The sequence below is a fragment of the Microtus oregoni genome, unplaced genomic scaffold, assembly GCF_018167655.1.
Source record: "Microtus oregoni isolate MIOR12 unplaced genomic scaffold, Mior012 000013F_ref0000133, whole genome shotgun sequence".
NCBI classification, from domain to species: Eukaryota; Metazoa; Chordata; class Mammalia; order Rodentia; family Cricetidae; genus Microtus; species Microtus oregoni.
Genome location: NW_024543072.1, coordinates 8,499,522 through 8,525,268, shown reverse-complemented (window position 1 = coordinate 8,525,268; position 25,747 = coordinate 8,499,522). Strand labels below are relative to the sequence as shown.

Below are 25,747 nucleotides of genomic sequence, written 5' to 3'. Positions count from 1 at the left end.
TCTAGACCACTGAGGCCCCAGGATGGGAGATCCTGGAGTCTCAGCTGCCCACGCTGACCCTGTCTTCCTCCCAACCGTCTTCTGTCATTCCATGGAGAGGCTTCTTGGGGTGAGCAATGGAGCAAGCGGAAGCGGGAAATGGAAACACATGGACAAGGAAACCGCAGGCAGACAAGACCAGCAAGACGATGGTGGGACACCATTCTTAGCCCTTCCCCTGCCCAGGCCAGAAGGTAGATACAGAAATAGCAAGCTCGACATGGGGGTGTGAGGGAGGCTGTGGGAAGAAGGGCAAGGACCCTCTTGTACTATCTCCAAGGCCCTGACTGGAGGGACCCTGCAAGAACCTATGTAGAAAAGGGGTAGGACTGGGGAACAGGACTATTGGGCCAAGGGGTTGATGGGTGGGGGTGGGCCTCACATGACATATCTCCATATGGGGCATCCTAGTGCTAGAATCAGAGGAGATTGGCTGGGGCCCACCCACCACCCACCCACTTTTCCACCCGAGGCCTTGAGCCCTTAAGTACCCCCCTTCTCTTGGGAAGGTCCCGGTGCCATGCCTGGCCCCAGACCGAGGTGTGTGGTGACCCCAACTTACATCCAGTGAAGGTTCCGGCATGTCGGATGCTCCCTGTGCTCCGGCCTGACCCTCTAAGGCTGAGGAGGGGTTAAAGGTCAGGTCGCTGTGTGGATGGTTGCTGGGAGCGGCCTGTGGTGGCTGCCGGGGAGGCTGGGAAGGAGGAGGAGCCCCACTGTGATGTAATGGAGGCCCTGCCTGGCTGCTGGGGTGTGGTACGTGCAAACCTTGTTGTATGGAGGGATGGGGCTGGTCAGAACTGCCAGCGTGGGGCATCTGTGGAGGAGGAGAGAGCAGGAGAAAAGAGAGGTGAGGTGACGAGGCACAACGACGGATGCCTGGAGAAAATGAACCCCGAACAAACCAGGAAGTAACGGACCTCAAACAAGGGAGCCCCTTACGAAGAACAATGGTCTGGGGTGGGGGAGCAGAACAGAAAATCAAAAAGAAAAAAAAATATCCTTTCTAGAAACTGACAACCAGGAAGGCTGTAACGGGACACGTGGGGAAGGGGTCTCACTTTGAGCCAGGCGTAGACCAGAGGGCTCCCCACCCCCACACTGTCACAACGAACAACAGCGAGGGCAGAATGGACAAGCAAATGGACGTGTTTCTGGGAAGCGGGTAGCTGTTGGCAGCGTGGTGCAGGCTCCCCGGGGCTAGGGCAGTGCAGAGCAGGCGTGGGCACGGCACGGGCAGGCGTGCAGCTCAGGACTGGGAGTGTGACCCGCCAAGTGGGTCCCCGGCTGGCAATAAGACAGGTGCTCTGCCTGCCTCCCACCCAGGATGGAACTCATCTGACGACAAAACGGCAGATCAGGGAGAAAACCTGGCTTGCCAGGGGCATTTTAGGGGACAGCCTAAAGGCCACACCACCTTGATCAGCAATGGGTTTCACGCTGGGGCTGCTGAGGAACAGGGCAGTGTGACCCTAACAGGTTAACTAGGGAATTCATCCCTTCTAATTGGCAAATGCATTGAAAATCATTGGTTGTGAGTATAAGGGTTTTTGTGTATACACTTGCCTGCTGAATGCGTCTTGCTCTCTCAAGAAGACCCTTCAAAGCAGAAGGCCTGAAGCTGCTCTCTGGCAAAGGCTTCTGCCTGCTCTACGCATTCAAACAGGGCCACCAGTCCCACTTACATACTGCCAAGGACACATCAGCCTGGTGACCCAATGCTTGCTTGGTCTCAGATGACTATTATCCCTGCCTCATCTCCATTTCTAGGTTCTTCCTTGCTGGGTTAGCAAGAGGCAATCATGCCACCCTTGGTCTCCCAGACCCCACTTCCTCTTCCCATTTCTGCTAAAAGCTGCTCCCTAGGTCTGCCATGATCTGGTCTCTACCGAAAGTCCTGGTTGTATCCATTCTTTGTGGGGTACAGGACTCCACTCCAATGTAACACTAGTATCACAGTGCTCCCCAGCTTAGGTCCCTAGGTGACCCACATGTGGCATGTGTGAAGGGGCTGGAAGAAAAGGCCACAGAGGGTGAGGAGCCAGCTGGGAGTTCTCACTTAGCTCGCTGGAGCAGAGTTCCCCGGCACCCATCCTGAGGGAGCAGAGAGGAACTCTAGACCTCCATGAACAGCTCAGCTCAGCTCAGCTCAGGGCTGAAATCTTGGATCCCATGATGCCCTCTGATCCTACAAAATCTCTGATCCTCTGTCCACTTGACCTTGCCTTGAGCCAGCTGCTGTGTCTTCTGCTTGCTGTGGGAGAATTCTTGCATAAATCAGTGCTTGGCTAGAACCAACTAGCCTATCCTGGACTGCATGAGAGCCCTCTGACCACCTGCTCAGACAGGGCCAGGCTGCTTTTAGACAGCAGACGAACTAAGGGTTGGCCTGGGATTGTCTCCCCCATGTGGTAAAAACACAGTGCTAGGTCTGGTTGTTTTCAGGGGAGATGACAGAGCTGAAAAAGGACCAGGTGCACCTTGCGAGAATCCTGGAGGAGCTCTTAGGTTGATTCTGATACAGAGGCCTCTACATACAGTCTCGGTGGCAGGGTGAACCAAGAAGCAAAAAAAGTTTGGCTTGTAAGAGGACATATGGTCCATGGTCCAAACCTTCATAGGCAGAGTCAATATGCATTTTTCTTTTTTTCTCTTTCTGTTTTTTTTTTTTTTTTGAGGCAGGCTCTCAAGTATCCTAGGCTGACCTCAAACTTGCTATGCAGCCAAGGAGGACTCTGACCTTTTCATGCCCCTGCCTCTATCTCTGAGTTTTGAGATTGCAAGTCTGTATCACATCCTGTCGATGCAGTGCCGGGGAAGCGCTCCTCCGATGGAGCTACATCACCAGCCAGAATACTCGTTCTTACTGAGAACCGGGAATGCGTGACACCTTTCTTCCAGGCCACGTGAGAGAGGATGAGAAGACCCCACTACCAGGCACTGTGGAAAACTCTGGACCCTCTCTGGCTGGCATTCCTATCTGTGGTCCTTACCGCTCAGGTGAGAGCCTAACATGATGAGGCCCTACAGAAGTCACTCCCAAAGCCCCACTGCTCTTCCTCTACCCCAGCTCCTTAAGAAGGTATGTTTTGTGAGCACAGGCTCAGTGTGCCTTATTAATCCTGACCCAGGAGCATTTGCTACCTAGTGCACAACAGTTTAGCAGTCAAACCGAGGAGGGCTCGAGAATGGCCAGCTCTCTTGCCACGGTTGCTAGAGCCACAGGAAGGGATGGCTTGTGGTTAGCTCTGTGCATCTTGCTCCAAGGAGGTGTTCCCAGGCACGTGGAACATGCCAGTAAACAGGAGACAAAGAAAAGGAGGGCAAGACCTCAAGTGAGGTCAGATGTCCTGAACCCTTCTGTTGGCAGGGGATGGTGAGACCCCGAATGGAAAGATTCAGATCCCTGGAGACTAAGTGTCTAAGCATGGGACCCATTTCCCGGGGGCTGGAATCAGAGGAGAGTTGGACAAGTGTTAAGTGGAGCTTGGAGGTGGTCCATGGGGATGCATGAGGAAGCCTGGAGCTTGCTTAATTTCAAGATAATCCAGAATTCTCACTAAACCAATCCAACCACGCCAGCTTCTCCCTTTTTTCAGAGCCCTCAGACCTAATTCTTAATTTTTCTTTTTGTTGAGGAAGGAACCAGGGTACTTACATCACAATATCCCAAGGGAGAGCACCCCTGCCTCAGTCAGCCCCAGATGAGGCTGGGAATGGAACACAGGCAAATGGAAAGGCTGAGACACAAGTTAAAGGTACTCACAGTTTCCTGCATGGGGTGGCTGAGGGGTTTCTCGAGGGCAGCCATGTTGTTGGGCATGTCCGGTGGGTGAGAGAGCTGGGGGGGACCATGCATGAAGTCGTTCATAGATGTCCCTCCGGGATTCCCATGGGGGAAGTCAAAATTGCCATGGCCCTGGTAGTTGTTTCCTGGGATGGAATTAAGATGGGGTGGAGGGAGGTCATCTAGAGGGAAGGGGGTCACCCTCAGCTGACAGTCAAAAAGCCAAGTTCATGCCGTTCCTCGAGACAGGCAGGCATGGCTGCTATATAATGAAGCAGTCACGCTTTCGGATGGGCTGGGGTACCCCAGGTATGTGCAAAAAAAAACACCCTCACCCCAGGGGAGTGGGCTGCTCCTCTGTTACAGAAGGGCAGAAAGGCCAGAGACACCGGAAGAGGCTCAATCTGAGACGAGAACAGGAGTTGCTGGGCTGCTGTCTACTGGGGCCATATTTCCTACCAACCCCACACCCAGGGGGCTATTCCACCGTGTCCAAGAGCACCAGGCTCCAGATGATAAACCAGCCTCTCCAGCCACTGTATTCATGGTGATGGTGAGACACAGTCAGAAGGCTGGGATGTCAGGGTCCTGAGGCTGTGGACTTAAGTCAGTAAACTAATGATTTTGGTCCACTAATGACCTGGGCACCTTGAAGAGCTAAGATGACAGAGCTGAGTGACAGGGTGACCATCCTCAGACAGATATTTTCTAGGAACTGAGTGGAAGACAGCAGGGGTGGTGTCGAAAGTCTGGAATTGATGACAGTGGCCTGGGTAAGCAAAGGATAGGGCTCCAGGGCCTAGGCTCTCTCTGGGAGGCTGGGAGACGCAGAAGAGCAGGGCTGGTAACCTGGCAGAGCAGGCTGTGAAATCTTTGGGCTTGGACCATTATTCCCCCAAGTCTAGAGGCCTGAGGACTATTTTCAGAGGGAACGTTCCCTCTGCCCCACCCCCTTGTATTTTTAAGACTTATTTTTTTATGTGTCTGAGTGGAATGTTTTGCCTGCATGTAAGTGTATGCCTGGTGCGGGTGGAGTTCAGAAGAGAGCATTGGATCCCTTTATACCGCAGTTATGGTTGGTTCTGAGTCATGTGGGTTCTGGGAATCGAACCCAGGCCCTCTGCAAATACAAGTGGTTTTAACACTGAACCATTTATCCGGCCCCACTCTGCCTTTCTTCTCCCATTCTGTACCTGATACCATCAATTTGCTACATAGAAATCCCAAGTCCCCAGTGGACCCAGACTGGCCTCTTCTCTCCCTATCCAGTATCACATTACTTACCTTGGCTGCTGTAGTCGTTGGAACTGGTGCCCCCAGGAGGAGGTGGGAGGGGGTAGGGAGATGGGCCAGGGCCCAGAGCAGCGATCATCTCCATGACATTGGGCATGATCATCTGGCTGGGGCTCATAGTTTTAAACCGCTTTGAGGGGATGCCATCAGGGTCATCCTTGATGTGGAGGTCTGACTTGATGGGCACTGGCCGCCAGCTGCATGTGGGGTCAATGGTGACCTCTTCAAACTCGGAGCTGGCGGGGACAGCAAAGGAGGCAAAACTGAGGCTTAGAGTCCCTAGTTTTGGAGAGAAGATTATGTCTACCCTCCTATGTCAGAGCTGCTTATAGGGCAGAGGCCTAGTGGGGTTCACATCTTTGGTGAAATGGGGACATTGATTCTTAGAAAAACAGAGCCTGGGGTTGCTGAACCCAAGAACTTCCCCCCACCCTCTATCCCCCTCCAAAAAAAGAGAAGTTTCTGCACTGGCTGAGTTCTGTCCCTTCTAGAACACATTGGCCTCTAGGTCCAGGAATTCCCGAGGTCAGGCTGCAGATTGGCGGCTGCCTAGGAAGTACTCAGGACTCTCTATACCCCCCGCCCCCGCTTTTCCCTCTCCTCCAAGCCAGGCTGAACCCCTCTAGTGGGGACTTCACTTACTGTTGGATGGCATTCAGGATCCCCCACATATACTGATCCACCTCTAGACCCTCAAGCAGAGCAGTTTTACTGAAAAAGAAGAACAAGGCTTGGTCTTTGCTCCTGGAGGCAGGGCACAGCCCACCCATCACCATCATCCTGCCACTGCGAGACCCGTGCCTCTGCAGGGGCCTGTTTCACCTGAGGGGTAAACAGAGCAGCGTAGAGCCCCAAGAACAGGCCAAGTGAGCACCACTTACTTGCACACAGGACACCTCCAGGTCCCTCGCTCACAATTCAGCTGGAGGTATGACTCCAGGTCAAAGCACTGTGGAAGCAGGAGACAGATAGGTAAGATCAGCACTGTCTGGAGACACCTTACCTTGGTTCTGGACCCACAGGAGGAATGTCCTGCTGTGTCTACTGCTCCTGTGCAGCAGCCGTCACCTACCATTTCCCTGTCCTTAAAGCCCCTCCGGACCCTGTACCCCATCCAAGTCTCACTGCCTTTGTCTCTTACTGAGGCCAGGAGCAGTGCAGCCTCTGGCAGTCCCTTTAGTACAGTTCAGGGACCCAGAATGAATCTGATCAAGTTCAGCAGTCTGGATCAGATAAAGCGATCACATCGCCTCTCAACACCTACACACTCGGAGGGAAGCCTGTCTGCCACTCAGCTTTTAGGATGGACCATGCTGTAGAAGATAGTATACCTGGGCCCCGTGACCCTTGCACCCCTGTTCTAGGACACATACCCTGGGCATCCCCCCTTTGCTTGTCTGGGTTGTCTCCTTCCTGAAAACCTGCTCAGGGCAGGTCCCTAAACAGGCCTGTGGTGTCTAGTCATAACTTCCAGCTGCCCTTCAATAGCTGATTGTCTAACTATATTTCGGTACTAACATCACCGGGACCCCAGAGATGGACTTGAAAGGAAAAAAGAAGCCTGAGAGCATGGCTGCCAATGGCCATGGTGTCCTTTGTCACCCTGCCAATTCCGTGCAGCCCGCCTCAGAGGTGCACTTCCTGGGACTGCTCACCTGAACATGCTTGCAATCGTGGCCTCGAGCAGGCAGCTGTATGCGCCGGAATGTGATGGGGCACTTCAGAGACACCTTGATGGCTGTCTGCTCCACACCATCCTCCCCGTTGAGAGTTGTGTTGCCCGAGGAGGCGGCCACACTGCTGAAATTCCGCTTGACTGTGGGGGAGGAGGCACAGGGTGAGGGCTGGGTGTTCTGCCGAGGTTGGGTCTAAGCAAGTTCCCGAACATGTTCTGGATATGCCATATCCCTGCCCCACCCCCGCTCCGCCTTCCACATGTGATGCACGAGGGAGACAGGACTGAGGAGAGCCCCTTTTCTGAAGAGCAGACTCCACCCTCGCTAGGAACAGCAACTTTCTGCAAAGCTCACAGAAACCCAGTCTGGTGCTCGTCTGATTTAACTGGGTCAGCAAAAAGCCCTCAGGCACTTCTGCACTTAGTTCTGCGAGTGTAGCAATAGAAGCCAGACTGCACGGAGGTGTTCAAGGGCTCGAGGGGAGAACACTAAGGAACAGAACTGTAGATAGGAGGGGCAGTACATCCCACAAGAGGTGCTCTAGGGCTTGGCATCCTGGGCATTACCATCTCTTGGGCCCAGTCCCTCCCACCCGACTCACTTTTTGTGATGCAGTGCTCGGCAGGTAGTAGGCGCTTCTTGAGGAGGCCCTGCAGCACGGAGCGCACGGAGGGTCTGTGTACCAGCTGCAGCACGAAGAGGTGGGACTGCAGAGAGAGCAGGAAGCTCAGTGTGACCCACAGTTCCCATACCTGCCTTGTCTGCAGCATATGTGTCCCAAGCTGCCCCATGCCCAAGGGTTTACAGGACCTCAATGATGCCTCTTTAGGAGAGGGTACCCCAGGACAAGGGAGAAAGAGGGGCTTGAAAAGCAGAATGAGACCCAGGACTAAGAGGCTGGGTTTTGAAATGACTGCCTATGTTTGAGGCTAACAGGGTGGATTTCACACTGAAAAGGCTCCTGGTTCAGGTTATAGTACACATGGTACCAGGACTAGGCTCCAGTATATTCCTGCTCTCCTGTCCTAACTTCTCATCCTTCTTGTGGGCTCATCCCTGCCAACCTCCCCCTAGGAATCCTTCTAGGATCATGTATTCCAACTCTTATGCTATGGCTATGCAGCCTCAGGAAGCATTCCCATCTATAGGTTCAATTTCTTTGGCCTCATCCCCTCTGCATTGTCAGATTGGACTGAGTGTTTCCTTTTGGATCTTTCAGAGACACCAACAGAATAAGGCAGGCAATTTACTTCCCTGTTAAGTATCCCAGGGAAAGCCCTGTGTCCCAGCCTCTGATTTCTAGGGACAGGGGGAAAGTTCTGTGGCAGTCTCAAATCACAGACATTGGAGGGATATGCAATGTGTCTGTGTGTGCACAAGGGAGTGCATTGTATATACATCCTCTCCGCTGCCCCTCTAAGACAACACGAATTGATTTACCTCCATATTTAGCAGAGGTATGGGGGGAGACGGCGAGAATATGAATTTTTCAAATGAGGTAAGAGTAGATCACAGCTTTGGCCTGGCCATTGGGATGAGGTGCTCGTGCCTGGGGTGGCACCAAGGAATAAAGGGGAGGTGTGTGGAATCCCAATGGAGGCAGAGTGCAAAGGAGAAACGACTAAGTATAACAGAAATGGCCAGAGGACAGCAGCTTAGATCACGTTGGGGATGGAGAACCATGTCCCAGGGTATGCCTCAGGACTCAGGGGAGACCAGGGCGATGCTCCCAGTCCTGCCTGCCCACCCTACTCACACAGCAGCAGGCGGTGACAGTGATCTGGATGGTGTTACGGCCCGGCTGGCATACATGCTTGAGGTGCAGGGGCTTGTGGGAGGTCTTGTTGTCGCCTCGCTCGATCGTGAGGGGGGTGGCGTTGACGCTGACCTGCACCGAGGCTGGCCAGTTGGTGTTCATCTGCCGATCCTCATGATGGTAGCACTTGAACTGCAGTTCCAGGTCTGACCTGAGGAGAGCACGGGATGGGCACCAATCATCCGGAGTTCCTAGGGACCCTCCCCAGTGGCCACAGCCTTCCCTTCCCTCACCGGAGAGCAGCGGTTCTCAACCTTCCTACTGCTGCAACCCTTTAATGCAGTTCCTCATGCTGTGGTGACCTCCGACCATAAAATTATTTTGTTGCTACTTCATAGCTGTTATTCTGCTACTGTTATGAATTATAATACAAATAGCTGATATATGATCCTCAATGGGGTTGGGACCCATAGGCTGAGAACCAATGCCCTAGAGATTCTATTTTCCCTACTAATCCAAATCCATCCTAACATCCCAAGCCCTTACATTTCCATGTAAGCCACTCCCATAGCCCTGGCTACCCTGTCTGCCTTCGAGTGACTCTTTTTCCCTAAGAGAGTCAGAAGGACAAAAGGAAAGATGTTTGACCAGACCAGCAGTAATGCTGATTGTGGCTTTGGGGCCATCTCCAGGTGGTGGCAGGAACAGCATCTCTGATCCATTTTGTTTGTGTATTCTGAAGCCTCAGGACTCCCACTGTAGCAGCTCAGCTACTGTGTCCTGAATGCCCATTCTATTTTGCCTGTGACAGCCACTGGTTGCCCAAAGTTGTGTGTTTTCAAACACGCTGGAGCAGAGAACCCCTTCCAGCTCTTAGGATGCTCAACTAAGCAGCTGGGGTGGGAGGGGGCTCTGTGTCAGTCTCTGGGTGACCAAAGATCAGGCGGGCTTTTGGAATCTATAAGCCCCAATTCAAGTCTTAGCTTTACTTTGTGTGTTGAGAACTCACATTCTTTAAGATACTCCTCCAGCCTCAGTCTTCCCTTCAATCAAAAGGAAAAGCACTGCCTCACAGAGTCTGGCCCATGGCTTGAGCACAACCCTAAGGGTGAGCAGTACCAGACAGTGGTCACCTCCTGGCAATCAACAGAGCTTGGGGAGCCTACCTAGCTCAATTCTGCTGTACTCAATTGCCTCCTCTCATCACACTGGCAGCTTTGGCCACAAACCACGTTCAGGCTGACGGCGTTTCCTTTTGCTAATTCGTCACCTTGACGAGATACCCTCTTCCCAGCCTTTAGGGCTCTGTTAGCCTCCCTACCGTCTGGAAAATCCTGTCAACACTTAGAACTAGGGTAAGAGCTGTTCCTAGTTGTTGAGGCTTAGTCCCTCTCCTGTGAGTTCCTTGTGACATCCCCAGGGCTTGGCATAGTGCATGGCCCTATCAATGATGCTGAAGAGGTGAGTGGCAGGAAGCTGCTGCCAGCACCTGTGCAAGGCAGCCGCCATGCAGGTCACCTCACCTCCACATCAGCGTCTGATGAACCGTGGGCCGCAGGTGGAACACATGGTTGCTGACAGCCAGGTTGTGCTCCAGGCGGAAGGGCTCCAGAACCACGCCATCCCGCACAGGGAATGTGAGTCGTAGCTCATCATTGTGGTTGGCTGGGCAAAGACAAGGACCATGTAAGTGGCAAGCACCCCGGGGCCGGAGTGGGACTCACTCACCCATATGACATCGCCTTGGGAAGCATGCTCAAAGAACATGAATGTGGGCCAAGAGCCCCAGAAAGTACTGGTGAACTTAAGCACATGATTGAGAGTCTGTGGCTTCCTTTAGCTCAGCAGGCTCACTCCACCACGCAGTCCCAATTCTCTCACTGGCCTCTCTGTCCCCGAAGCCCCAGGCTCTTCCTGGTGTCCAAGAGAGAGGATGACTATGGACAGTCCAGCCCCACACCAAATGTTGCAGGGAAAGAGGAATCCTTGCTCTCAGTCCCTCTGTCCTTTCTGCCTAACTCTACCCCAGGTAGCCCAGCTTCTGAGCCCTCTGACCCTGCTCACTGGGGGCTCCAGATGGAGCTACCTGAAGAGGAATGGAGAGTGTGAGATCCTCACCTGGGGGTGGTGGCAGAGCGCTCATATTTGGCTTGATGTCAGGTGGGAAGGGTGGCTTGACATCTTGGCTGGGGGACAGGTAGGGAGGTATGCTGCTCCCGGGAGTCATGGGGGGTGTGGGGTTCCCTGGAACAGGCGAGTGGGGGTAATTTGCCACAGGAACCGGCCTGGGAGGCTGGGAAAAGATAATCAGAAATAGGTTATAGACTCACAGGAAGACAACTGGTTGAGAAGGTGGACATATACTCTACTGTCGGCATCAAAATCCAACCCCAGGGCTGCTCCTCATCCCAAGAGAGGGGAGTCACCAGAGGACACTCCCACCTGCAGGATCCTTCTCCTTTTGGAGGACAGGAGGGACTGGGAAGGACCACATCCCTTTTCAAAACACTCTGCTGATCCCCTCAGGTCAAGTTCCCCCAGCCAGGTGTCAAAGGGGACACATAGGCTGTGTACTAATGACTTGTCTAACCTACAGCAGGAAGAAAGGGCAGCTGGCTTCCCCACACTGAGATTCTAGTCCACATTCCCCTGAGCTGCTGGGGGCAGGGAGGAGTCCCAGTCCCCAGGATCTTTTCTTTGTCTGATTTTCTGTAGGGCCCATGTTTGTCCTTGGTGACCTAGCAGAGCAGTGGACTAGGTCCTGAGCATATCCATGTCTCAGCAGATGACCAAAAAGTATATCCTCCATCTGTGCACCCCTCCAAACATGCAGAGATGCTGGGGCAGGAAGGGGAAGTGTTTGAGCCACCTGCTGCCACCTGCTGAGGGTCAGCTTGACTTTCTAAGACTAAAATGACACTCACCCTGTTGACGTTCCCTTGGCTGTAACTGCTGTAGCTGCTTCCAGAGAAGGTGTTATTCTGCCCATTAAACTGTTCTGGCTGTTGGAATAAAACAGGAATGAGTGGAAGGCAGAAGAGCCCCATGGTCTGGCCCCCTTGGAGACAGGAGTGCGCTGGGGAAGAGGAACTAAGAAGGGTCTTCGGGACCAGGATGGAAAGCAGAAGGCCCCGAGCTCTGCCTCTCTTTTTGCCACAGGTGCAACTTTAGTAAGACTCCGGAACAGCAACAGGTATGGTGCCGGAGTGGGAGCCAAGATGGGAAATATACACACACATGGGCCACCCAAGCTGGCGTAGTGTAAACTATGGAGGGGTTTTCCCTTCTGAGAACGCATTCTGCAATGATGGCAGCGGAAAGGCTAAATGCTCACAGATCTTTATCGCAGCAGCACCGTAAAAGTGAAAAACAAGAAGCGAACACTAAAAAAAAGTGAGGTAGGGTGTGATAGAGAACAGAGATACTCTGGAAAATAAGTAATAAGCATACAACGATGGGACGGGGGCAGACTCAAGATTACAGGGGTAGTTTTGTCCTTCGGAATTGTGCCGCCTCTGCCATCACTACCTCATGTACTGTGAAGAAGGGAAAAGACGCCGACCATCTGAACTCATGAGAACAGGGTCCTCCTCATAGACACAACTAAGCACCCAGAGAACAGTAGGATATCCCCCTGCCTCTTGATTCCTTCAGGAATACACACAGGGTCAGAATGCTGTTGAAGACTGGGGTTAGAGATGTGAGTGCCTAGGGTAAGGGGGGACTCACCTTGTAATACTGCCCCATGTTGACCGTGGGGGGTGGGTACTGCCCAGTGCTGGGTTGGCTCGGCATCCTTTGTCCAGGGTAGTTGGGAGAAGTAAGTGGCCTTGGAGGGTTGGGGGTGGGGTACTGGCCTGGCTGGGTGGGGAACTGGCTGTTTGGTCCATATTGCTGGTTTCCATAGTTAGGCTGGAGGAATGGAGAAAGGTCAGGAGTAGGTCAGCAGTGATGTGTCACTGTGTTTACTTACCCAAACGCCAGGTCTGGGTCTAGCTTATTTTTTTTTCTCTAAAAAATATTTATATGCATATTTCCCACAAATATGTATGTGCACCATGTGTATGCCTGGCACCTGTGAAAGTCAGAAGGTATCAGTACCGCTGGAACTAGAATTATGGATGGGTATGAGCCATCATATGGGTTCTGGTAGCTGAACCTGGCTCCTCTGCAAGAGCAATCAGTGCTCTTAACCACTGAACTATATCTCTTCAGCCCTGCCCCCAACTTCTCTTATTAGCTCTGCTGTCTCCTACCCATCATAGGGAAAGAATGAGCCAGAAAGTACTGGAAGCCTCTGCTTGCTCTGACGTCCAGGGACATGACATTCTGCCTGTCCAAATCATGGCCACCTCTCCATAAAACTATTCTTTTGGAAGCCTGTGCCCTTGGAACTCCACGGATGCTCAGAGCTTCTCAGCTGTGTCTTTGAGGGGTTCAATCCTAAAGCATTCCTTCGTTTCTCCAAACCCTTGTGCCTCCTCAGGCTGTGTTCCCCATTGTGTCAGGGAAATGTAGGTCACAGAATTTACTTCTAAGAGGTGACAACCCTTGCAGAGAGGCTGATCTGGGTATCACTGTCCTTATGTCTCATGCTGAGCAAAACATCTACCCAGTGTTCCATTCTGATCAGTTTCAACCCACTCTCTATACAGCTGTGGGAGAACTAGTCAATGAAGAGGCAAAACAGCCCCTCCTGGAGAGGTGATTTAGAAAGGAGACAGTGCCACTTTCTGTCACCTTCCCTATCTGGAACAGTGGATGATCCAGGGCACCTGTGACATAGGTACCTAGAGCCGTCATCCTGGAGTCAATGGTTCCTTTCCTGTCTATTCAAGAATATCCCCTGTCTAAGAATCTTTCATTCTATAGGCTCCAATCTAGTTGGTGACAATGTTCCAGTGCCTGGAAGCATACGTCAGAGTAGGCAGTACTTAGGAACTTTTCATGATTTACTGTGGGACCCATCGGCTAGCTCTGTGCCACAGTGAGTTCTCACCCTGGTGTGAAGTGGTTGCTACCCGCTTGTTCATGAGGCTACATGAGTACTGTATGGGATCAAACAACACGACTCCAGCATGCAGCGGGGCTGTGACACTTCCAACACAGGATGAGCATGCTGCCATGAGGCGGAAGTCAGAGCTCCCAGACACAGAAACCATCCCCCATTATAACCCGGACCGTGTGGGAATCAGCAATGCTTTGTGGAAGACTCCTTTAGTAAGAGCAGAGGGCTTGGCCTCAATCAGGATTCTTAATAAACAAGTCTTCTTTGGCCTTAGGGCAGCAGCCTGGAGCTCAGAGCATGCATGGCCAGTGTAGCCACTGGTATATCAGGAGGTTGAGGATAGCGTGTTAAGAAAAACAACTGTGCTCTGAGAGTGAAGTCATTGGCTTAAGGCCCCCACCCAAGGGCAACCAGGGCTAGGAGGCGACCCATGGACCTTTGAATTTCTCTCCCTGAACTGGTGCTCAATAGGTTGAGGCTTGGGGCTTGAGCTAGCCTCCTGGATGGACAGGAAACACCTAGCCCCTATTCCTGAGCCTCAGGCTTAGCACACCTACACCAGTTACCACATCATCCCTTCTCTATGACAGTGACTGCTGAGGGGACCTGTGGGGACACAGAGAACTTATGCTCTTTGGGATAGAAATCCGCTTCAGGCCACGGTCTTGACTAGCAAGAAGGATGTGATCTGAGAGGGAATGGAGAGCTGGGGTGCCATGTTCAGGAAGGGGCTTCATGGGGTGTGCCAATGACAAACTTCACTAGGGTGGGCAGGGGGCATCTGCTGGGCCAGGATCCTCATCTCTGTGTTGGCCAGTGGTTTTCTGAGTATCACTGAGGCCTGGTGACTTCCTCCCACCCCACCTCACAGGGAGTTTGGGACAGTCTGCTGGGAGCCGTTTCCAAGGCTCTGTCTATGGTCCTCATGTCAGGGCCCCGTCCTCTCCCATCTCCCACCTGCTATCACACTTACCTCTCCTGGGTAGGGCCTCTTTATGCTCTGAATAGGAAGGGACTGGGGCCGGGGGCCTGGGTAGGTCTGCTGGGGCATCCTTTGCCCATGTGTGCCAAAGGGGCTGATGCCAGGCGGTCGGGGCTGGTTCATGCCCATGGGAGGGCCGCTCATCCCCGAGGGTGTCATGCCAGCTGCCATGCTGGCAGGGTTCATGCTGCCCCCCATGGAGGCAGGCCCCCGAGGCCCGGGTTGGTTCATGAATTGGCTGTTATACGCCTGGGTGGGACCCATCTGGAAAGAGGAACACACCTTCAACGGGAGAAGAAGAAAAAAAAAGAATAAAATGCCACATGCATTGAAAGTGCAGGGAGGGAAGGTTAGGGAGCTAAGGGGGAAGGGACACTTTCCCAAGTGGCTGCAGCAAGGAACCGGGATGTCTCCAGGGCTCATTGTTGCCCTCTGCAGGTCTCTTGGGAAAATGCAGCTAGGGTTTGGGTAGGACAAGGAGCAGTCACTCCAATGCACAGGCAGCATTCCCAGGGAGGCAGGCAGGGGCAGGTAAGTGGGCAAGGATGGGAGGGGGACAGGGAGGATACAGGAAGAGGAGGAGGATGAGGATGGAGGCTGAAGCCCTTTCCTGAAAGCCGTGGCCTTGCCCTTCGTCAGTGGCCAATGGATACACACCCTCTATACACTGAGTGTGACTAACACAGCCCACTTCTTCCTGCCCACCCTGTATCCTTCCTCCATGCTTCTGGTTGTGGGGCTCCCCTTTCCACACCCCACCCTATCCTTCTGAAGGTCAGAGGATCTATGATAAGGCCTGGGCAAAATCTACAAAGTAGGTGAATAGGACAATAGGGGCTTCAGAGGTGATTGGGGACAGGCTAGTAATAAAGTGTTTTTTAGGCACTGAGCCTACTGTTCGGTAACCAGGAAGTCAGAGACCAACAGGGGACCTCTTCCCCATATGCACACATGAGCTACCATCTCCCACGCAGAACACAGCACACCAAAAACCCCTGCCACACCCAACCATGCCACCACACCCACACCCTAACATACACCCTTTTAGGGCCTTCCAAGGAGATGCATTGTCACCTACACTCAAGATTTCCCCAGTCTGGGTGAGGCCAGACCAGGAGGCAGGAACCCTTACCGGTCCATACTGGTTTATATCCTTGTTCTGGGTCTCTTGCAAGGCTGCCACTGTAGCTGTGGCTGTGGCAGTGGCTGTGGCGGCGGCTGCTGCTACTGCAGCTGCAGCAGCAGCAGCAGCTGGTTGGGTGAAATCAGCAGGAGGCCGGGTATGTGGAGGGATGCCCATGCCGGCAGGGGCACTAGGACCCCCAGGGTAACTGTGAAGGAGAAGCAGGGAGTAATCAAATCTAAAGCTGAGCCTGGGACATGGTTGGGGCTGGGAGGAACACTACAGGGTTTTATCCATGCCTTCTGTGCACCCAGCGTGTGGATATGAGGCCCAGTAGGGGATCTGGGGCTCCTGAGGTTGGCAGCTATTCTCGCTACTAGTGATAACTACGTCACTTGTTCCTCGAATTTTAGCTGGTGCTAAAGGTTTCCAATAGCCTCTCTGCTTTCCCTTGGCCACCACAACTTATCTTCTAGTGGACGGTGAGCTGAGAATTGTATGGTGCTGTGTGGCAGAGGTGTGGATGTGGGTTCAGGAATGTAAGACTCCTGTTTGGAACTACAAGGCCAGAAACCCAGGAACTTTATCCTTACAGCTAGGTGGACTGAGGTCAAGGTGCCTAGACAGGGAAGGGTGGCTTGCCTGCTTCTGTCCTTTCCTTGACACAGGCTGAAGCTGGGGGCTCTAGTCTCTATTTCATCTTTCCTCTAAAGGGCAGAAAGAGTTAAGGAACTCTGAACAAGTGAAGCCCACTGTCACTGTTCTTCAGGTCTGCCAGTTCACCTTACTGACTTACAAGGAAGCGATAATGTAGCCTTTCTACCCCTGTTGGGCTGATGCCAGCCTGATAAAACAGATGGCAACACTGTCCTCATATCCTGGACCAGGCAACGTGGAGCTGGAATTCAAGCCAGAGTCCTTTCTGGATGTAGGCAGGAAGGAAGGGCTAACATCAGAAGGACACCACCCAGACTGGTCACTCACCTGGCTCCGAAGCCCCCGCTGCCGGGGTAGCCGGGTCGGCCATACATGTTGGGTTGGATATAGGGCTGTGCAGGGCCAGCTTTGGTGGAGAACTGTTGCTGCTGTCCTGCGAATTGTGGGGAGTTGAGGCCAGGGTTGCTGGTGCTCATGCCTGATGCCATGGGGTTGCCACCTGGATTCATAGGGTTGTTGGCATTGGCCATAGGGTTCCCGAGGACCTGCAAACAGAGAGAGTGGCTGTCACCGAGGTCAGTACCTGAGGTAGTGTGGACAAAGAGATGAGGAGAGGAAGGAAAAAAGAGCAAACCATCACAGGGTGGGCACAACAGAGAGAAGCATGGGGTATCTTGAATAGTTCCCAGAATCAAAATGGATCCAAAGGAGAGGGCTAAGAACTTCAGCCAGGATGGAGTGAGGCAAAGGGATAGCCCAGGCTCACAAAGTCAGCTCAAGTGGTCCCTAGGCTCCAGAGAGGGGTGTGAGGCCCTTGGCACGCACTAGCTCTGCCCATAGGGCCTGGGTGTCTAGAGCCTGTCTGTGGATGTGCAGGGAAGAATGATAGCTCCCTCTCTAGGACAGCCCAGCCCAAGTCCAGCAGTAGGAGACCCTCTGTTAGGACAGAGGCAAGGAGGAGAGAGAAAAGAGGAAGAAACAAGAATGAGAGTAGGCTTGATTAGGAAGGCAACAGGGGTTTGTAAGGCCCAGGCACACTTCACTGAAAGGTAACATCTTGGTTAAACCTAATCCAGACCTTTCAGGGTCAAGGGTTCCCTGCTTAGAAGTCTGAGGTCAGTGACACACAGGGTTTGTTTACATTACTAGAGTAAACATGGCCTCAGAAGAGAATTCCCTTCTCCCAGAAGGCTTTGCAATGGGGATGGTCATAGAGACCTAGTTGTGGCCCTCCTGAAGCAATGTGTACCCTTCCTGAAGTGGCAGTAGTCTGCAGCAAGGCATGTCCTAAAACTGGCTTCAGACCGTGAGGAGGGCTGTCACGGCATGGTGCCCTGGAGAACCTCCCTGCTAGTGGGGAAGGAGATAAGGGACATTTGTGCCTAGGAGTCATGGCAGGGAGCAGGACAGGTTCTTACCTGACTCTGGGATGTGTTCGTCACTCCCCACACCGTGGTGACCACGGACAGGGAGCCGGGAGGCTGATTGGTGTTCTGCTGCCAAGGGACCGAGTCATAAGGAAATGACCCATCACTGCAGAGAGAGAAGAGGTCTTTAGAGCTGGGGCAGGGCTCAGGTGACAGTGGACAGTGTCTTCACCTCACCATCCTAGCTCACCCTTGCCCAAGTGAGCCCTGGGACCTCAGATTATGGCAGTACTTTATGCGGAAAAGATGCCCCCTCCATGGGAACAGGCCAGATAGCAGCGACCCTTCCTCACCACTGCAGGGGCCATACCTGTGGTGACTGCTTTAACGGGGCCCATAGTCCAGCAGCTATAGCCATGCAGTGAAGAAACCAGAGTGACCTAAAGCTCACTGTAAGCTCTTTCTTCAAGCATGCTTATTGCCCATGACCCTCCAGAAACAGTCAGGACATAGGCACTGCCTCTTCCAGGGACAGCCTGGGCCCACTTTATAGAGGTCACAGCTGAATCTTGCTCTTCTCCTTGTTCTCAGCACCTTGTGACAAACTAGCTGCTCTGTCCTACTGACCTGGTCCTTGGAATTCAGGCTTAGGTCACCCTGTCACCCTTCCTCTGGGCCCAGGACCAAGCAAGCAAAGCCTGCCTGGGTACCCTACCCCAAACCCCCACTCCCAGACCTGTGCACATCCCTGACTGGCTAAGACCTTCCCTCGCCTACAAGTCAACATCATCAGCTTCCAGTGTTGAATGGACAAAGTTCAAACGCACCCCATGCACCCCAGAATGATATACCCCACACCAGCTCACCCCCAAGCCTGCACTAACCTCCTCACCCAGTCCTGTACTGGCCACCTATTCAAGGCGCTCCTTCTAAGGAGCCCATACACATCAGCTGATGTGAGATTTCCCTTTGTATGTTGGGAATATCACTGGTTAATAAAGGACTGCTTTGAGCCTATAGCAGAGCAGGGCAGAAAGAACTAGGCGGGGAAAACGAAAGTGAATGCTGGGAGAAAGAAGGCAGGGCCAGGGAGAAGCCATGTACCCCTGCCGGAGATAGACATTGGAACTTTACCTGGTAAGCCAAGCCACATGGCAATACACAGATTAATGTAGATGGGTTAAATTAGTATGTAAGAGTTTAGCCAATAAGAAGCTAGAGCTAATGGACCAAGCAGTGATTTAAACAATACAGTTTCTGTGTGATTATTTTGGGTCTGAGCAGCCGGAAACCAAAAAGAGGCTTTCTCCAACAATCAGCAGCTAGGAATCCACTTCCTCCAATCCAGTCTCAGGTTTACACTGAGCATTCGGTGAGGGCTTCCAGCTAGCCAAGGTGATGTGGGAGGAGTGAGAGGGGCCTGAAGTGTGTTACAGCGTTAAGATTAGCCAGGTCAGTGCAGTTCAACTGCCCTTCCTCAGTGAGAGCCATAAGATATCATACCTGTGCCCTAGAACAGCAGAACACCCTCATCTGTGACACTCTCCCCCGGATCTGCCCCCACTGGCCTGTGCTCAGGTCCTTCCTGTTTCTCTGCAAAGTCACCTATCTCATGTCACATAAAGAAGCAGCCCACGCTGTCTTTTCTGTATTTTTTTTACAGCACCTCACCACTCTGGTATCACGTTTGATCATTATCTTCCTAGCCTCTACTCCAGAATCTAGAGTATACCGAATCCAGCAGTTTTGTAGGACAGAGTGGATTAAAGGCCAATGGCCAAACAAGCTGGACAGGGATTAGGCCTTGAACTAGTCCTGAACACGGGTGAAGCAGTACTGAGCAAAATCTGTATTTTCTAGGCCACAGTGGCTGAGTTCTGGGGCCTCTCCTCACCCTTCAAGGTGGCTGGAGTAATCCCCCCTCAAACTGTTCTGGACCCTGCTGTCTGGCCTGAAAAGCAGTCCTGGACATGTCCCTCACTAGCTCAGCCCACAGGGCTCCCTTGAGGCAGGTTCCTGCACTCTGATTTGTGAGACCGAGAGCATGTCCTCATGCATTCCCCAAACACAGGAGTGGGTCCTGACACCCAGTCAGGATTATGGAGCAGACCACAGTGACGAATTGGGGTGGAGCTCAGATGGGAGAGCACTTGACTAGCACAAACAGCCTGGAGAGAAACACTGACAGTAAGTCTATGATCTCAAGAGTGGAAGATAGGAGAATCAGAAGTTCAAGGTCATCCTTGGCTACGTGGGAAGTTTGAGTCTATCCTGGGCTGTATGAGACCCTGTCTCAAAAACAAAACAAAACAAAAATAAAAAAAGCAAAAGCCAAACAAAAAAACAACCAAATCCTAAACCCAAACTAAAGAACAGAAAACACAGTAGCCTACAATGAGGATAAATACTGTTCTCTTGACGCACCTGCCACTATAGACCAAGAATCAGTACCAAGAGGCTCAGTCAAGTACATCAGTGTGAGCACAGGCCTTGGGGGCAGAGCAGGACACACTCCAAGAGGATAAAGAGGTGTCCTTAAAGTAACTCAGGCTCATTATTCTGCGTCCCCTGTTTCAAGGGCAAAGAGCCGGGCTAGAACGAGGAGAGAAACAGGGTATGGCTGACTAGGCAGAACAGGGCCCAGGAGCAGAGGGGGCTGACTGGGGACTAAGTGTAGCCCGTGAGAGTGAGCCTAAGGCCAGCCAGAATGGGCATCTCGGCTCTTCCAGGGAAGAGCAAGTCACAAGCTGGCAAAAGGGGCCTGGCCGGGAGACCCTGCAGGCCATGTTTTCACAAAATAAAGGAGGAGACTTCTAGCCACCCATTGTCCTTGCTGGGAGACCCTGCAGGCCATGTTTTCACAAAAGAAAGAGGAGACACCCATTGTCCTGCTAGACTCCCATTTGGGGTGTGTGGGACAGACACAAGTCCTCCAGTGACTAAATAAAGCAGAAGTCTGTCTTTCCCCCACCACACCCTGTCCCTCAGAATGGCTTATTAAGCTCCTCACCATCTTCCAGGCCAGAGTTGGATTCAGGTTCTAACATTGCAGCTAGACAGGTTTAGGGGGGCCCTGTCTCTCAACACATGGTACTGCATCTAAAGGTCCCTACTATCCCCAGCACCATGGCTGGGCAGAAATCAGCTTCTTCCTGTTCCATCCTACCCACAACCAGCAGAGACAAAGCTAGCCAGCATTCCTAAAGTGGGCACTCCGCTGCCTGGCGAGCAGGTTCACTGTCCCAGAGCAAAGGAGGCCATAAACTTAGCATGTACAGGGCCTATGGGTTGCCGAATGCATACTGGAGAAGCAAGCGACAGGCGCAGAGGAGGGTGGCCTTGGACCTCACGACAGAAATGGCATTCACCAGCACTCTGTGTGACTCATTGCCTTGCAAAGGCTCTCAACTCCACAGGCACCCACAGCATTAAGCCTATAATGTGTCACCTCTGTCTGGACTCTCACTTCTACCTTTCTTTGTGTCCAAGATCAAGGACAACCCAAGCTCTTATGCTAGCAGGGAAGAGGGGCTAGCTGGGATAAGAGGAGACTAAGTTACAAAAAGGCCTGGGGGTGGGAGCTCTGGGAAGGGTGTCTCAAGGCCTCCTTCTCTGACCAGCACTGTTTATTAATCTATAGCATGGAGAGTCCAGATGGGTACCTGGCAATTTGGGGTACCTGTAAGAAGCTCCTCCCTTCACCCTTACAACTGTCCTAAAGAGGGGTAGTCAGAGCTCCCAAGGACCTGATAACCCCTCTAGGTGAATTCTGCCCCTCTATGGGAGTTCAAATCATGTATCAAACTGCCCCCAGACCTACTCCTGCCCTTGTAAACCTGCTCCAAAATCTTGTCCCTCTCGAGAGGGGCTGGGCTGTAGAAGGGCATCTTGTGCACCTGCTACGTGCCTCCTGCCTTAGGTGCTGCATTCGCATCTCAGGCCAGGGCTGCTCTGCCACCCTGGCTCTACTCTGATCAGTTCCAGGTTCCCTGCACCCTCCCAGGAAGGTGCTCTGCTCACCCCTTGTGGCACTGGAGATGTGAGAGACTTCCTGCCTTGGGCTTTGACTCCCTGGGGCCTGGGGTGACGTCCACACACACCCAGGATGCAGGATGCTTTCTTGCATCAAAGGCAAAGGGAATGGGAAGAGGTAACAGCCCAGGGAATGCTGGGAACAAACTCCAAACTGTTTGCAAAGCCACTGCCAATGGCCCTGGGCAATTTCTGTGATCTTGATCTTAACAAGAGTCAGTCTCCTCTTCCTTACCTGTAAGCATTCCTAGTGTCAGGCAGACCTATCCAACTGTCCGTTGTCTCTAGTCCCCCAGCCTGGCTACAGGGTAGGTATCTACATTTACTTGATATTCTGAAGTTAGGAGTGGGCATTCCTGTCTGTCAAGTAAAAGGTTGTGCAGATTTTCTTTGTTCTTCTTTTCCCTGCCTTTTCTAGCTAGTGAACTCCTACCCATACCTCAAAGCCTAGTCTGCATCTTGCCTTTCATGACTTTCTGTCATTAAACCAACGGCATTTTCCTTTATGTCCCCCCTGCTTCTTGCATAGAGCCCTTCACATCAAGTCCCAACAGATGGTTTCTATGCCTGTGTACCAGCTCAGCAGGCATTGGTGGAGGCTTGTGTGATAGGAGAAAATGTGCTGGGCCTGGATGAGGGCACCTGGATCTCCTTGTGCAAGTCACAAAGGTGTTCAGGCAAGCCAGGGGGAAAGCAAGCTGCGTTCTTTCTTTCCTGAACTGTGGCAGCCGCTCTGGGAGAGAGTGACTATTAGCGTATTGTCTTAATTAATTTCCCTGATCTGGCTGTACTGGTACCAGCTCTGTGCCAGGCTGTGTTGCCGGTCAGGGAGCTAACGCTCCGGTCTTTTTAATTTGGGGAGACCATTACAAGCCTCTCCATCATTACAGTTCTTAGACTCCACCTCCCCCAGCTCACTGTGTGAGACAGTGTATAAGCACTGCCCAGCAGGGAGCCACATGGAATCTCAGGGAATCCTCAGCTTTCTTCTCTGGGTTTTTCTTAAATAATTAAAAAAAAAAAAATTAGCTGTGTCCCAGCACTCAGGAGGCAGAGGCAAGTAGATTTCTGTAAGTTCAAGGCCAGTCTGGTCTACACAGTGAGTTCTAGGTAGGACAGCCAGGGATACACAGTAAGATGCTATCTCAAACAAACAAACAAACAAACAAACAAAAAACCAAAAAAACCCCCAACAAAACCCATACATACATGTATGTATATACATGTATATACATGTAGAGGTCAGAGGACAACTTGTAGAGCTGGTTCTCTCCTTCCACCATGTCGGTTCCAGGAGAGCAAACTCTGTCAAGCTTGAGGACAGCAGGGAGCTTTGTCCACTGGGTTTTCTTGATGGCAAGAAGAGCCTACTACCAACACAGGCTGGTACAAGTGGGCTAAGGAACTACACATAAGAATTGACTAACTTTTTTTTCCTTTTGTTTTGAGATAGGGTCTAACTATGTAGCCCAGGCCGGCCTTGGATTTGTGTCCCTCCCGCACCAGCCTCTCCTGTGCTGGGACTACTGGTATATGTGCTAGTACCTTTAGGTTTACTTTCTGTAGGGCTGGCAATTGCAAAACAAGCACTCTACCCCTGATCCACTCCCTCTGCTCTAAAGGGGCTATTATCACTCATCTATTAACTGGCAATAAAGGACCTGTCAAGAGAATATTGGACTAAGGTTTGGGGGACACACAAGTTCCTGGGGATCCCCATATACAAGACTTGGTCCTGTGATTCTTCATACAGATGAGGAAACTGAGGGTCAGAGAGGCTGAGAACTGCTTAAACTCACAGCTACAAGACAGCAGTCTGGCTCCAGGCCATGGCCCTACCCAGCAACCAGGGCCTCTTTGGTACGCAGCAAATCCCTACCCCTGGAGGAGGAGCAAGATTACCCTTGATCTCAGAGGCTCCAGCAGCTTTGATTGTAATCAAATTAATAGATAAACAAGATTAGACTCTTAATTAGCTTTGCAACACCCATTTGCATACAGACAATGTGCTAATCACAAATGGCTTTTTAAACCACTCATTAAAAACCTAGATGAGGAAGCAGAAGTTGTTGGGGTAAAGTCAAGATAACCTCAGGGATGCCAAAGGTGCCCTTCTGCCCCAACAATGGCTAGATCCTCCGGGCGCCTTTCAGCTTCCATCTTGGAGTTATGAAGATGGGGAAGGCACGTAATATGCTCCGAGTCTCTTTGCTAAGTGCAAGATGACCTTGATATGACCAATGGTGAAGCTAAAACAGGATCTGAGGGCTTTTACAAGCTATAGTTAGTTCACATTCTTCAGAAGGTCACAGTTACTCTCACAGAATGTCTTGGGAGTAGCCTGGTTCCTCCCTGTATCACTTGCATGGCAGTACATGTCTCTTTGGGACTTCAGGGGCTGAGAGAGATCAAGAACTCTGGTTGGAGGCACAGCACAGCCCAAGAGGAAAGCCTTACACTGTGGGGCCACCACATCTTCATGGTTTGTGGTGGATATGACAGTGACTTCAGTCACAGAAATACTTTGGTCCTCAGAGGCCCTCCAGACCTCTGGGTTCAGGTAGGGTTTCCAGGTCCCTGGTTCTTCCCTTCTGCTTGTTTTAGAGCCTTTTAGTTGAAGACCTAGAGTCTCTGGACCCCTGGATCCTCTGGGTACCACACCCCAGACTTCCTAGTGAACATACTGTGCTCCACCCTTAACGAGGTCAAAGCCCTTTTGAAGATGCCAGAGTCGGTGTCTCAACTGCAAAGGCTCTCTCTTCCACTAAGCTTCATGTTCAGGAATTTTCACCAGAGGTTTAACAGGTGCTGGGGACTCTCCACAGTTCCCTTGGAAATGAGAGATTCATCCCACAGGAACATGCATAAAGGTACACGAGAAGACTTGGCAGCTCCTGATTGCTGAGAATCCTCACCACAGCTGTGGGCTTGGAGAAGGGTCAGGGACTGACCACTCTTCAACAGCTGCCCCACCGTAACGCGGGGGCACGGTGGTAATTACCTAGGATGAGCCATGGATCAGCAGGGCACAGACTGTTCCAGAACCCTAGAACCCAGCAAACAACTACTCCCTCACTACCCCTGAACACGTTACTCTGTGCCCTATCAGCTGTGTGTTCTTGGGCAACTCAGTTTCCTACTCGCAGCCAGGTTTTAGCTGCCTTCGAAATTCTGTAACCTTGCTATGCTCCCAAGGGGAACCTTCATTCAGTTCAATAGATCAGGCTCAACCCCAATCAATACCCAGCAAGTCTCCAGCTCTCCAGCCTGTCTCTGAAAGGCCTCCAGAGGCCACAGAATACGTGCTACCTAAGCCAAGCTTAAAGACCTAGGTAGCATGTATTCTGTGGCTTCTGGTTATTGTCTGTTATCCCACAGGCCCTTTGAGGCCGTGAACCTGTCATGCTGGCAGAGTTAGCAGGACCCAGGGTGCTGGCCAGTGGCTTTTCATACACAGTACTTTTAGGTATAGACAGTTTGAGGTCACAGAATGCAGGTACCCTTTCCTCAGCCTGGATCTTCCATGGTTATGATACCTTACCTTCATGCTGCCGCCAACAGTCAGCTCTGCCTGCTCCTCCTAGGACCCAGGCTTCCTTTCTGCCCTCCTTTATCTGCCAGCTCCTAATTTTGCCCCGTGAACCTCCCTCCTCTGTTGGTAGATTCAGCTTCTGAGAAAAGAGACCCCTCGCCTTTGTTTAAAGACAAATAATCCATATCAACTAAACTTGAGGAAGACCTAGCAAAGGACTGGCAGTAGCGAAAACCTGTCACATGCCAGGGCTAGAATAGTCACGGTCAAGCAGGCTCGAGACAGGATTCTAGCGGGAAGCCTCAGTACTTTGGCCCGTCACCATCACCTCCAGTGAAACGGCTTAGGGGAGTTGAGAAAGGCATGTTAATGGGGTGATGGGAGTGAAAAAGCTCTGAAGAGTTGAGGAACAGGCCAGAATTAGCAAGATACAACTGAGTATCATACACACGTGCGCGCGCACACACACACCTGTAATCCTAGCACTAGAAGGCT

The 25,747-nt window shown here is 52.0% G+C and overlaps 1 protein-coding gene across 6 annotated transcripts in view; it reads right to left on the bottom strand.

The window, feature by feature from the left end:
* Positions 1-25,747, bottom strand: part of Zmiz1 (zinc finger MIZ-type containing 1) — a 200,528-nt gene that overhangs the window by 4,617 nt on the left and 170,164 nt on the right. For 4 of the 6 annotated variants that reach the window (XM_041662295.1, XM_041662296.1, XM_041662297.1 and 1 more), the window contains 16 exons: positions 17,740-17,854; positions 16,649-16,866; positions 15,674-15,872; positions 14,533-14,823; positions 12,281-12,463; positions 11,476-11,553; positions 10,670-10,844; positions 10,075-10,216; positions 8,552-8,762; positions 7,397-7,502; positions 6,775-6,935; positions 6,001-6,068; positions 5,762-5,830; positions 5,111-5,355; positions 3,806-3,972; positions 602-856 (listed from right to left, as the gene is read on the bottom strand). In XM_041662295.1, the coding sequence (XP_041518229.1) occupies positions 602-856; positions 3,806-3,972; positions 5,111-5,355; positions 5,762-5,830; positions 6,001-6,068; positions 6,775-6,935; positions 7,397-7,502; positions 8,552-8,762; positions 10,075-10,216; positions 10,670-10,844; positions 11,476-11,553; positions 12,281-12,463; positions 14,533-14,823; positions 15,674-15,872; positions 16,649-16,866; positions 17,740-17,854 (2,683 nt within the window). The remainder of the gene's footprint in view (positions 1-601; positions 857-3,805; positions 3,973-5,110; positions 5,356-5,761; positions 5,831-6,000; positions 6,069-6,774; positions 6,936-7,396; positions 7,503-8,551; positions 8,763-10,074; positions 10,217-10,669; positions 10,845-11,475; positions 11,554-12,280; positions 12,464-14,532; positions 14,824-15,673; positions 15,873-16,648; positions 16,867-17,739; positions 17,855-25,747) is intronic. The other 2 variants (XM_041662298.1, XM_041662299.1) reach the window with 2 other exon arrangements.